The sequence below is a fragment of the Phacochoerus africanus genome, chromosome 11 (genome assembly GCF_016906955.1).
Source record: "Phacochoerus africanus isolate WHEZ1 chromosome 11, ROS_Pafr_v1, whole genome shotgun sequence".
NCBI lineage: Eukaryota > Metazoa > Chordata > Mammalia > Artiodactyla > Suidae > Phacochoerus > Phacochoerus africanus.
This window is the reverse complement of record NC_062554.1, coordinates 67686467-67700717: the sequence shown is the minus strand read 5'-3', so window position 1 is coordinate 67700717 and position 14251 is coordinate 67686467. Positions and strand designations below refer to the sequence as shown.

The 14251-nt window shown below is 38.1% G+C and overlaps 1 protein-coding gene across 6 annotated transcripts in view; it reads right to left on the bottom strand.

Moving 5' to 3' along the window:
* Positions 1–14251, bottom strand: part of ADAM22 (ADAM metallopeptidase domain 22) — a 236023-nt gene that overhangs the window by 109005 nt on the left and 112767 nt on the right. For all 6 annotated transcript variants that reach the window (XM_047752655.1, XM_047752658.1, XM_047752653.1 and 3 more), the window contains exon 4: positions 7499–7565. In XM_047752655.1, the coding sequence (XP_047608611.1) occupies positions 7499–7565 (67 nt within the window). The remainder of the gene's footprint in view (positions 1–7498; positions 7566–14251) is intronic.

Below are 14251 nucleotides of genomic sequence, written 5' to 3'. Positions count from 1 at the left end.
ATGGAGAAATCTAGAAAACAATAGGAGAAAGCCTGAATACAATTCAAGATCATATGCAATTTTCTATGGATGATTTTCAGGTTTATAGAAACTACAGAGTTAGCATGAGCCAGGAAGGATCTCCTGTCCTGACAGCCATCATATTAAAATATTATAAAATGATCATAAGTTTTTCCAAGTGATTTCTTATAGCTGTCCTCTACTAGCATTTTTTTTTACCTGTCATTGACACATTTATTACAGAAAACAAAAAGATTAAGGCATGATTTTTTTTTAGAAAGGTTTATCTTTTTTGAGTTCCCATTGTTACTCAGTGGCTTAAGAACCTAACATAGTATCCACGAGGATACAGGTTTGATCCCTGGTCTTGCTCCGTGGGTTAAGGAACTGGCATTGCTGAGAGATGCAGCATAGGTTACAGATCCAGCCTGGTTCCAGCGCTGCTCTGGCTGTGGCGTAGGCTGGCAGCTGCAGGAATTTCCATATGCCTCAGGGGCAGCAGTAAAAAGAAAAAAAAAGAAAGAAAGAGAATAGAAAAAGGAGTGCAAAAGAAATCTGGAGAATCTACGTGTTGCACTGCCACCCCCAACTTGTCCTTGGATCGGGATCCTCATCATTAAGGATGGATTTGCACAGAGCTCCATGAAAGAGCTCTGCTGCCAGGAGATGATACTGGGGGAGGCTAGAAATCTTTCATGGAGGTCCACCGTAGGGAGGACAGATGGATGTGACTGTCTTGCAGAAACTATCCTGTAGAAAAATGCAGGCTTTCTGAGAAACCCTGCTTCCGTATCAACTTCCCTGATAGTCTGTTTCTAGAAGTGACTGTGGCCATTTCAGTCTGCCTAAACAATGTTTCTTTAAGGAAAATGACACCACCATTCCATCAGAGTAAAAGGTTCCCAAGAGTCACATAATATCTCCCACCCCTCAAGCAGACACTTTCTCCCCAACACAGCATTCTCTCCAATTCCTTCCCCCATTTCCAGATTTCAACCTTTGACCCACTCTCCTTTGCCTTCTTATGCATCTTTTTTACTGTCATGATGGACTTAATTAAGAACATGAGTCAAAGATCCTTGAATGCACTCAATTCAATTAAGTGATGGAGAGTAACCAGTTAAGTGCCAGCCAAAAGTCCAGACTGTAAAATGAGTGTCTCTGTACACGTCCATCCTTAAGGATAAGGATCCTGATCCAAGAACAAGCTGTTAGGGCTCATATTCAGCCTAGGAATAATTTGAACTAATACAAAAGACACCCAGCAGCTATTACTTTTGATTATTATCACAAGAGACCAAATAATGTGACCAAAAATACAATCAGAACTAATCATATTGATGACTGGTGATGATCGTTCCTTGGTAATAAAACAATAAATCATGTCTCTACTAAGAGTCTACTTTTACTTTTTGACTCCAAGGAAATCTACTTCCTCCCCATTCATACACATAGAATTGCCATTCTTCTTCTAGTGTTCTAAAACTCCTCTGGTGGCTATTTTCCTGAGATATGAAGAATAAAACAGACTTTGTACTAGAATGTGTCTCTACCATTTTTGCCCAAGGCAAGTGACCTTACAGAAAAGCTACCCAAATGCATAACCAAATTTGAGAGGGATATACCTAAAGGGTCTCTACGTAGACCACCATTTCATTTTCAAAGCCAGACTATATAATTGTTAGGTTCTGCCAAATACATTTCAATTTTATGGCTATCCTGTTCTACATACTATAGACTACAGGGTAGATAATACGGTATAAGAATCAGCTCCAAAGTTAGGAGCTGAAGCCTCAAACTGAAGCTCTACCCCTCCTTACTGTGCCGCTTTAAGCAGGTTTTGTAACTTTTCAATTTCCTGTCAGGTGGGATAATAGTTACATTTACCATCACAGGATTGACTACATGTAAATTCATGTGCCACACTGTCACATCGTTGTCACATCATGAACAACAAATGTTAGTTAGTGATTACTATTACTAGGGTTATAAATAACACTGATTAACTTGAGCCTATAGAAGTGAAGACTCCACTAACCAGAATACTGGGAGCTGTCGGCCTCAGGATAAAAACCAGCTAACAATAAAACAGCAAACTGCATGGTTTAGAGTCACTGATGGCTGCTTATCATTCTGGTTTACTTTGTCTTAAGAATCTAGAGCCACAGTTCTCCACAGTCAAAATAAAAAGACTTTGTTCCCAGGGTATTCTGACTAACTGAGGTTTTATGTTTAAATACTTTTCAATGTTTATGTCAAACACACAAAATTTCTCTCTAAATTAAGGGGTAAATTTAGAATTTAAGTTTTTAAATGAATTGGAAATAAATATAAGTGAAAGACGATTCTAATGTTTTATGAAAGGAAAAAATTAAAAGTATCTATCATTGTCTTTTTTTCTGATTAAAGCCTTTCTTTGCAACGTTTGGGGGGAAAAAGGTTTAAATAGAACTTCAGAATCAGGCTTATGAGCCTCTCTGATTGGAATAAAACTGCCTTCGATGAGACAGAATATTTTGCAGATACTACAAGCTGTTATCTTAAGGAAAGATCACTAAAATGTATTTCATTTTACTGTAAATATAAAATTGCAATCAAGGGCATTCCCACTGTGATGCAGTGCAAACAAACCCGCCTAAAATTGATGAGGACACAGGTTTGCCCAGTTGGTTAAGGATCCAGTGTTGCCATGAGCTGTGGTATAGGTTTGCAGATGTGGCTCAGATCCTGTGTTGCTGTGGCTGTGATGTAAGCCAGCAGCTGTAGCTCTGATTCGACCCCTACCCTGGGAACCTCCATATGCTGGGAGTATGGCCTTAAAAAGCAAATAATAATAATAATAAATTTAAAAAAATAAATTGCAATCAAGAGCAACATCCACACTGTGAGAGACTATATAGAATAAACAATCTGGTTTCTTCAACATATAAACTGTAAAGGAGAATAAAAAGAGAAAGATAAGGGAAAACCAATGGACTGAAAGAGACTTTAAAAAATGTATTAAAAAAACAAACAGGCAAAACTAAACTACAGGACATATTTAGGTGATAAAACTACAAACAAAAGTAAGAAAAGGATAACCCTGGAAGTCAGGATAGTTTCTATACATCTTACTAGAGGAGGAGGTAGACTTGAGCTTGGGAAGCAGTACATGGACGAGCCAGCCAAGCTCTATTTCTTCAACTAGATGTTACAAGGTGTTCACCCTGTAGTCATTTTAACATCAGTGTTAATATACTACAATTAAAAAGGTTTTAAAAATAAAAGTGCAATCTAAAATATTCACTAAAGTAGCTATTGAGTATTTTTTTTCATGCAAATGTCTTCCTTTTTCCACATTTCGTACTCACGCTCTTAAGTTAAACGCATTGCACCTGAATTTTCACAAATAAAGGTCTCATTACACCTGAGCAGTGTCATTAATAGATGGGGTTCAAGTCATTGTTTAAATCAGATTTGATAACAATTTTGATTTTAATTTTGCATCCTCAAGATAAATACGATCATGTTTGTGCCAAGTGACAAAAAAAAAAAAAAATTCTTACCTATAGTTTTGCTTTGATCTCATACACCCTTTCATTTACTTCAGTCCCCAGGAGAAAAGCCAATTTAAAAAAAAAAAAAAAGTCATAGACCTCTTAGCGAAGGTGATATGGTCTGAAATGTACACTGTATTTCCTTAAAATTCATGTGTTGAATTCTTAACCCAGGACCTCAGATTGTAACTATATTTGTAGATAGAATTTTTAAAGAGGTGATTAACTTAAAATGAAGTCCTTAGGGTGGGCTCAGACCCAAGATGACTGGTATCCTTCTCGGAAGAAGAAATTAGACGCAGATACACACAGAGGGAAGATCATGTGAAGAAACAGGGAGAAGACAGCCATCTACAAGCCAAGGAGAGAAGCTGCAGAAGAAACCAACTCTACTGACACACTGATCTTGAACTTCTAGCCTCCAAAACTGGGAGAAAATTCATGTCTTTGTTTAAGCCACCTTGTCTATGGTACTTTGTTAAGGCAGCCTTAGCAAACTAACATAGAAGATAAAAGAAGAGTAAAAAAATTCAGGTTTTTTTTTTTTTAATGTAGGAGAGGTTTAAAAAAGATAAATGTGAAATGCTACAATTTTATACTTTTAATTAATCCACAATGTACAGTAAAAAGAAAAGCTTAAGAAAGATCTGAGTCATTAGTAAGGAAAGGAGAACAGACTCCACACAAAAAGAAACACCCACAGAGCTAAGCACAGGGGGCCAAACATGAGGGAACCAGCAGGAAAATAACTGGCTACTGACTTTGAATTGATGGGGCAGGACTCAGCACTTTCAATGTAGTTCCTGGAAAAAAAAACCCAGAGGAGAATTGTGAGTTAGATTTTTAAATGGATTAAAAACAAATTGAGGTGATGGGTGAGATCAAAGTGATTTTCTTAATGGAAGAAATTCCTCTGGCCCTAGGGTTTGGATAAGTTTGGATTTACATTTCCCTAGTTGGATAAGGCTGGGGGTTAGGCAAACCATCAAAGGAAGAAAACCATAATTCTCATGCTGGAAAATCAGCAACGGTTGTGTGGTGGAGTCCCTGCTCTAGGTGTTAGAAATATACGCATGGAACCTAATACTCTCCAAGTGGACTATGATTTGTTGACTAGATATAAGTTTCCCAAAAGGGGTACTACTGTAGAGACAGCAGACAGCTACTGCTGGATCCACCCAACAAACCTCTATGTTTTTATCTGCATTTCATCATTCCACTGACAGACCTAAACCGAGATAGTAAACTGCCTGTTTCCTTTGCCCTCTCATTTAGCAAAGGACTAAGATATACTCTGCATTCAGAAACACATCATACGAAATAAAGAATGAAGCCAAATAAACAAGAATATGATTAAAAGGAATCTGGAGATTCAAAATTTTGGTAAATTTTTTCCCAACTATAAGCAAAATGGTTGCATTTTTCTCACGTCACGCTAAGAAGAATTCTAGTACCCTTTCTGTGGTAAGGCAGTTATATAAATCAATTAGCCATTCAATTAGTCAGTTTAAAATAAATTTAGAATAACTTTCTAGAGGGTCTAGCATAATTATTATATCTAGGTCACTTGCAAAAATGAACAAATTTTGCTTTAAGTGTTTATCAGTTAGAGAAGTATAGATATATATGGATGTATTTCCTGGGAAAATGTCCCAATGTCTGGAATTTGCTTTTTAAAGGAATAAAACTTGCCACCTCAAAATATCTCTTTAAAACTAATCAAGACCCCAAAAGACTCAGGAAGAAACTTTCGTCTTCCTTAAAACTGCCCAAAGAGTGTGGACAGAGGTCCTAACCCAGGAAGGGAGCCATCACCACAGATACTACGGTATGAACTAGGTGTGGAGACAGGGAGGAACCTAGCAAGGTCTGCAGCTAAAATTCTTTTCTGTGTCCCACCATCTCTGTATGGCCCAACGAACATCTGTTTACCAAAATTTGCTTTTCCCTCTCCATGTCAAAAGCCTTCTTCCCCTTTGAGGTCCCAAAACACTACCTCGAACATCCACTTTTGTCTTTAGCTGAAGATGGTACTTAAGGTGAGAGTTTTAGCCTTTTTGGTGAATTACTCAGTTCTCCTGGGTCTCTCCCATGTATACATATTTTTAAACTTTTGTTTGACTTTCTCCTGTCAATCTGTCTCATGTCAGTTGAATTCATAGAGCAGCCAGAAGAACCGAGAAGGGTAAAGAAAAATTTCTTCCTCTCCAACACTACTTATGTGTAGTAGTTTTAATAAAATACATGTAGTATTTTAACACTACACACATGTAGTGAGAGAAAGGATTGTCAAATGTTTATAACTGTTGATGTTGGATAATGGGTACACAGGAGTTCATTGTAGTACTCCTTTTACTTCTGAATATATTTGAAAACTTCCAGAATAAAATTTTTTTCTTTTTTTATGGAACATATAATTACAAAACCAGTCCCTTTCATTTGTCACTGGACTAGGATAATGTAATTTATTTTGGTTATTGATAACAGAGTTTAAAGAAAAAGCTTCATTGCAGTAACATATTTATATTAAAAAGCAATAAACATAAGCTTTAAGGGAAGATAACTTGGGAATATAACTACAATACAATATAGTGATTACTTTTAAAAAGCAAGATACAGGAGTTCCCACCATGGCTCAGCAGTAACAAACCTGATTAGTATTCACGAGGATGCAGGTTCGATCCCTGGCCTCATGCAGTGGGTTAAGGATCTGGCTTTGCCATGAGCTATGGGGTAGGTCACAGATGCAGCTCAGATCCCTTGTTGCTGTGGCTGTGGTGTAGGCCAGCAGCTGCAGCTCTGATTCCCTAGTCTGGGAAGTTCCTTATGCCATGGAGGCTTTAAAAAATAAATAAATAAAGACAAACTGTTGTAAATATGTATAATACCAACTCTGAAAATATGAAAATACAAATATATGCACAGGACAAAAAAATACTAGAAGAAAATACAACAAAATGAAAAAGCTTATCTGTCAGTAATGAGTTTATGGGTAATTTTTCCTTTTTTGATATATTTTTCTCTACTAACAAGTTTTCTAAAGTGAGTATAAATTAAATTCATAATCAGAACAAGAAAGCATATATATATGCGATTATAATTTTGATAAGGCAAAATAGATGGTCTGAATGCTGGTCAGAAGAAAATAAACACTTAGCAAAAATTCTTCTATACTAAACATTGGAAACTCTTGGGTGGCGTCTGGTCTCATATGCCTCAGACTACATCATCATTAGGATGGAAAGACACACATATCCTTAGGCGTATAATTGGAGAGGTTTTTTTATTTGTGTGTAATCATTTTCAGAGCTTACCTGAGAAGAACCAGAATCCTGAGATTTAGGTCTCCAGGGATTTCAAACTCCCTGGGACTTCCCTGTTGATATAATAGGTTCATAATTTCACCAGAGAAATCTCTCGCAAATGAAAGCAAAGCCACGCACCTACCCTGGACCCAATATTTTTACCTCTTGGTTCTCAGTGTGAACCTTAAAGACAAATTTCAGAAATGATTTTCTGTGACATAATCTAAAAGAGACCTACTTGTAATATTACTTGCAGTAATATTAATCCCCAAAAATCCAACAATTGTTGGATTTTTCTGATAACTGATTTTTTTTTTCACAAGTGAGTGACACGCTTTCTTGATCAATTCTGAAATATAAAAACCCCAGAAGGGAATTCCCATCATGTCTCAGAGGAAACAAATCTGACTAGCACCCATGAGGACGCAGGTTCGATCCCTGGCCTCGCTCAGTGGGTTAAGGATTTGGCGTCACCGTGAGCTGTGGTGTAGGCTGGCAGCTACAGCTCCGATTCGACCCCTAGCCTAGGAAACTCCATAGGCCACTAGCACAGCCCTAAAAAGAAAAAAAAAAAAAACAAAAAACAAAACAAAACAAAACAAAACAAAAAACAAACCAAAGAAGAAAGTTGAAGTCATAAAAAAAAATTGTACTTACTTTCACTTCCACAGTCTTCCCTCCATGTTCAATGTGTCTCTCCACATATTCAGAGGACAGCAAATCACTGCAACAAAAAGAAAGGATGATGAAAGAGGACCCTGAAAATGTAAATCACTTGCAAATCACCTTTAAGTTTATAACATTCTGGCTTTAAGGATGCTTTAACCCAGATTGCAAAGCAAAAACAAAACTTCATAGGTCTCTCTCTCTTTCTCTTCTCTCTCTCTCTCTCTCTCTCTCTCACACACACACACACACACACACACACTGCCTAGTACTTCTAGAGGAATATGAGGTTAAACAGACTAAATTATCTGTCACCCCTACTGTTTAGCAGAACTAATTCCACAAATTTAGTTCAGCAGTTCTAGGAAACTACCATAAGCACACTGTTATTTTTAAGACATGTTCTTCTTCCCTTTTTTTACTTTGGCTTTTGTGTGTGTGTGAAGATTTTAATTTAATTATTTTCTTATTCCTTATATCCTGCTTAAGTCTCCTCTGTTGTTTGAATTGCAGGCCACTACCAAGAGCTTGGTCTCTCCACATTCCCTGGTGCTCTTTTCCTGTCTCATGGCTTTAAAGATTAATATGGTGTTAGTGTTAATTTTTAAACGTATATTTCCAATCAGGCCTTTTTTCCCAAACTGGAGCTTTACCTTTCTATTGGACGTAGCTAATAAGGCATCTCAAACATAACATGCCAAGGCTGAATTCTTTTACCTTCACCCACTCCCCACAATGTGCTCAGCCAACAGTCTTCCCAAAAACTAACAGCAACACCATCCTCTCAATTGCTTAGCCCAAAACTTTGAAATTATTGACTCCTTACACCCCACATCCTTGCTTTGGCTTTTTATTCAATAGTTTTTATTTGGTACCATACCTTTCCATTCCTCATGTGTTATGTGTGATATTTTATCAAACAAAATAACAAAATATTACCCCCCCAAAAAAAAAAATTTAAGGAGGCAAAGAAAGTTAGAAGAAATAAAAAAGAATATACTTTCAGCCTTTTATTTATTTATTTAGTCCTTTTAGGGCTGTACCCATAGCACAGCCTATTCCCAGGCTTGGGGTCAAATCAGAGCTATAGCTGCCAGCCTACACCACAGCCACAGTAACACCAGATCTGAGTCTCATCTTCGACCTACACCACAGCTCATGGCAACACCGGATCCTCAACTCACTGAGCGGGACCAGGGATCAAACCGGCATCCTCATGGATACTAGTCAGGTTCATTACCACTGAGCCACAACAGGAACTCCATTTTCAGCATTTTAAAAGAATCTCTTTTGAAACCTTTCCTAAACCACCACTTTCTTGTATAATTTTTTAAATGTTCACAACATCTTAAACATACTTCTCTTTAAATCTATATATGAGAAAAAAATTTCCCCTCTAATAGAGGTACCTCATGACCCAACACCCATAAAAAGTCTTAAAGTCTTTAAATTTTTAAAGTACAAAAATAAAAATAAAATTAAAAATAATAAATAAAAATATAGGGTGCTCCCATTGTGGCCCAGTGATAATGAATCCGACTAGCATCCATGAGGATGCAGGTTCAATCCCTGACCTCAATCAGTGAATTGAGGATCCAGTGTTGCCGTGAGCTGTGGTGTAGGTTGCAGACATGGCTGGATCCCATGTTGCTGTGGCTGTGGTGTAGGCTGGCAGCTGCAGCCCTGATTTGACCCCTAGCCAGGGAACTTCCATATGGCATGGGTGCAGCCATAAAAATCAAATAAAAAGAAATATATATATATATATATATATATATATATATATATATATTTCTAAATCTACTCTATTAATAGACATTCAGCCAATTAAAAAATCTTTTTCACAGTGCTCTAAAGGTTACCAAGCTAAAATTGTCCCAATCATAAAAAAGGTGAACTTTTAAGCACACGCACTACCATGATAAGCACAATGCCTACAGTTGCTTGGAATATAAACAGCAAGATCAAACACTCATTACATTAGTGCAGGCACAAGAGTGAGGTTCTTTTATATCTGATGCTTACATTACCATCTAGGAAATATATAATTATAGTCTAAGTCCTTATTTCATTTCTCTTTGCAATACAGTTTCCTACTGACTTTACAGGGGAAACAGCTAGAAAGCCCTAAGCTATAAGTTATAGAAAATACAACTAAAACTGGCTTAAACAATCAGGACATTTATATCATTTCTTGTTAGGAATTCTAAGGAAGGTAAAATGTGAATCTCAATGCTCTTAGGTAAATAAATCTGAAGTTTATAAAATATAGGCAAAACACTTTTAAGATGTCTTAAGTATAAATAAGTAACAAAATATTGTTAGAAGTGACAGAATGCACAGAATGTGTAAGGTAAAAGATGTATGCATCTTACATTGATAGAAAGGGATGGATAACCAAAAGATACCTAGCATTCTGAAGGCACCTGGGTAAGAAGTGTTCCTGATATAATAAATATACAAGAGACACTAAATATCCAAAATATACTGCATATACACATTTAATATTCACCAGGTCTTATTTCAATCACCTATCGGTGACACCCAGGGCTTCTCAACTTCCATACTCCGGACATTTTGCGCCAGATCATTCTTTGTCTTGGGGAGCATCTTATGCCTTGTAACATGATTAGCAGCATCCATGACCTCTACCCACTAGATGCCAGCATCACTCACACACACACACCCCATGACAATCAAAAATGTCTCCAAGCATTGCCAAATGTACACTGAGGGGTAAAACTGCCCTGGTTCAGAACTGATATTGATACTCATTCCTACCCCATGTTTTCTCTGTCCAAAAAAACACAAATAGAATCTGTGGTTGTTCATCAAGCTAATCGACAGGCTGTAACTCCTGAGCAAGCGTACTTTTTCCTGGGGGTGTCATTAGCTCAGGCCAGCATCCATCCGTGGGGCTTGCCCAAATCTCAGCTCTGGTCCTGGTAAGAAGTACACATCAACAGCGAGGGCAGATGCAGTGGAGAGAGAAGCAGGCCATGTGAACGCTGGGTACCCCAGGATTTGCTGGAGTGATCTTTTCATCCACGTGTGCCCTCCCCTAAGTGTACTAACCTAGCCCTCTCTTTCCTCTGACTTTTCACCATGTGCTTTCATTTGATTTAGCAAATCATGTGATTTGAAGATTTTAATTTGGTCTGTGAGGGCTTACTATTCCATTACTTTCAGGATAGCTTGCTGGCTAGCAGACTCACAGGCAACCATTGCATTAGAGTAATTTTCCACGTGACATCAGGGCAGTTCCAGAGTTGATGCATATGGTGGCTCAGTACCATCAATGAGACCAGGGGTATATGTCCATCCTTCCGCTCTGCCATCAGAATGGGGGAGGGGGGCTGTCCTCTTAACTGGCCCCTCTCATGATGCTAATAGGGCTGCTGCAGCTCTAAGCATCTCAGGCAGATAAAAATATCCTAAGGTAAAAAAGCCTTGCATTTATTTCCAAGAATCAGCAAACACTCCACAAAAAGCCTCTGGCATTCATCTTCTCAAGTATGTTTCACCAGAATTACATTACTTGGCCGTGCCTAAACCAATCTTTTGACAAGGACATTTGTCTCTGAACAGTCAATAATCTCCTCTTCCAAGTACTCAGAGAGAGAGGAGAATGATAGAACGGGGTGGGGAGAATAGCTGTTATACAGTAAATAGAGAGTTGTCCTTTTTTATATCATTTTTATCAGGGGTATGTTGGATATTTCACAAATTCCCAAAGGCTTTCAACAAAATAGTGAAGCATCATGGCAAAGATCTGCCTGAAGCAAAACACGTCATTGCTCCACCATCCACATCCCACCCTTTATCCAAGGTCATACTTCTAACAGGAGAGGTATCAGCCAGTTGTTTGCAAAGGACTGCCCCCCTAACCTTTTGCCAACTTCTCCAGCAGTGAGAGAGAAAAATGATACTACAGGGCCAGCCAGGTTCCCTCTCCTGGGAATCTGAGCTAGTAAATTCAGTAAAAAAGAAAAAAAATCATTCAGTGGATGTAGGAAAGAGAAGAGAGAGTCAAAAATAAGTAATTGCTTGAGAGGAACTGAACTATACCATTAGTGAATCCCATTATCCAAAAAGGGGATTTGCCTCTTGGTGAGTGTCAAGCCAAAAGACAGAATCAAACCTAAGAGCAGAAGGAAGGATTTTATACCTACAGCAAGTAAGGAGAACACCAGAGATCTTTCCCAAAGCAGTGCCTCCCCCAATAGAAAACTGGGGGGCATTTTAAGCTAAGGGTACATGCATGTTCATGAAGGGGCTTGAGCAGTGTATGCATATTAATGAAAGGGATTGAGTATAGGAGAATTCAGCATAGAATTGGGGCAAAGGTCAAAAGAGTCCATTCTTTAGTTGACTGAAGTCATGAAGGTCAGAAAAGGTCAACATCATTATTCCTTAGGTTCTAGTTGTTCTGGTGGTTGAGTGCTACATTCTACAAAACAGCTCAAGAAAATGCTTCAGGCTGGCTAATCTTTACCACTGAAGCAGAACTGGGAGTCTTTACAGTCGATTTATTCTCTTTGCTATTGTTTCTTCTCTTGCCTGAAAACAGTTTGCTCTTTTGTTCCCGTAAGATCATTATTACTGAGACCTGGGCAAGGGCAAGCATAGGGTCAGGCTTAGATTCCAAAATGGCTTCTTTAATGTCAAAAGCTGTATGTGGGCGCTCCAGCCTGTCTCAGTGGGTTAAGGATCCAGTGTTGTCACTGCTGTGGCTCTGGTTACAGCTATGGCGTGGGTTTAATCCCTGGCCCAGGAACTTCTGCATGCAGTAGGAAAAGCCAAAAAAAAAAAAAGCAAGCTCTATCTGGTTCTTTTCCTCTAGGGAGCCCCAATACCCTATCTGCTTACAAAATCAGAGTAAAAGGCCCAAATCTCCACTGCTCAGGCCCCTGGATCCAGCCCATTCCTGTTGTTGGATACCTTTCTCCAATGCTACCACATGAGGAAACCTCATTATCAGAGCCAGCATGAGGGAGATCAAAGGCAACTACATAAAACACTATTTAGAAGAGAAGTTGTAGGAGGAGGCGTAATCATAATAACAATAATAATTTAAAAACCGACAGCTTTGGAGTCTTCTAAATTTTCAAATTTTAAGAGAAAATTTTTCTTTGAATTATAAAATCTAGAAATTAAGAGAGTATGAGTCACCACACGAATGTAATTACTGCAAAGAAAACTCTCTGCTCAGGAATTATGCAGCTATTTCAATTAAGGCCCTAAACCTACGAGGACTGCTAGAAAGGGCTGTATGTAATTTAAACCAAAACAAGCCCACATGACTTGGTTTTGTTTGTTTCCCATTCCATGGAAGTCTACTAAGGATTGTTTTAATTATTGGGCTGAAAAAACTTCCATTTAAAAATGACATTTTTTTTCCTTCTACTGAAGCATAAAATCCTTACTACCACCAACTTTTTCTTTTACATCATCGTTTATCATTAAGTGGGAATCTACTTAATGTTAAGTGTAGGAAAATAGAAACTCTCTTTGACACATAGGAAATTTTATTTTATCTGATTGGGTGGAATCTACTCCACGTTAACAGCTTATCAAAACTGATGTGTGAATGCTTCTTTGCGAATTATGAAAGATAAAAGCAAAAATCACTTTCCTTTTTTTTTGTCTGTTGTCTTTTTGAGGGCCACACCCGTGGCATATGGAGGTTCCCAGGTTAGGGGTCTAATCAGAGCTGTAGCTGCTGGCCTATGCCACAGCCACAGCAACACAAGATCTGAGCCAAGTCTGCGACCATGCCACAGCTCACAGCAACGCCGGATCCTTAATCCGCTGAGCAAGGCCAGGGATCGCACCCGCAACCTCATTTCCTCTGTGCTATGATGGGAACTCTGAAAATCATTTTCAATCACATTCTAAAACCACTCATTTTCTAAAGGAAGTAAGGAAATGTTTTAAAAATTAGAAATGTATTCTGAGGCCCTTTTTTAAAAAATTTATTTGCATGCCATAATTAGCCTAGAATAAGCAAAACAACATAATGCAAACATTTTCAGTCATAATAATAATTATCCTTTGTCTAACGGGCAACTATCATGAATCAGAGGCAGCTGGTATAGTCCAAAGGTTTTAGAATTTAAAGACAAAAGCAAATATTTTGATTTCCTATCCAAACTCTGCCATTTACTAGCTGTGTGACCTTGGCCATGTTATTTAATCTTCATCAACACAATTTACCCACATCCAAAATGAATATAATACAAATTGCTTTACAAAGCTGGTATGGTTTTTAAACCAGAACATATGTGAAATGCCTCCCAAATTCTGATTTCAATTATTCCACTCCTTATTCATCATCTCCTACCATAGTTTCTCTAGAACTCTCACTTAACTGTTTGTGTTACTGAACACAGGTTTAGTTCGAAAGCTATTACTTGAGAGACAAGTGTTGGTCAGAACAGTAAGCTGCTTTAATTAGGAGGCCAGCAACCTGGGAGAAGGCAGACTCACATCCAAAAACCAACTCCAAAGATTTTGCATAACCATAAAAGTTTCTAAAGAGAAAATCATTTGAGGAGCGGGTCAGAGTTTTTTATCTTCTACTGGGTGCAAATTTTCTTCTGACTGGTTGGTGGTGAGGTAATAGGGTAGTGTCCCAGGAATCTTGTGCTCAAGCCTAAAGTTACCATCTTCCACCTGGTTGGAGACATTAGTTCCTACAGAAGAACTCAAAGGTTATACACATTCCTTGAGGAGGAACCAGAA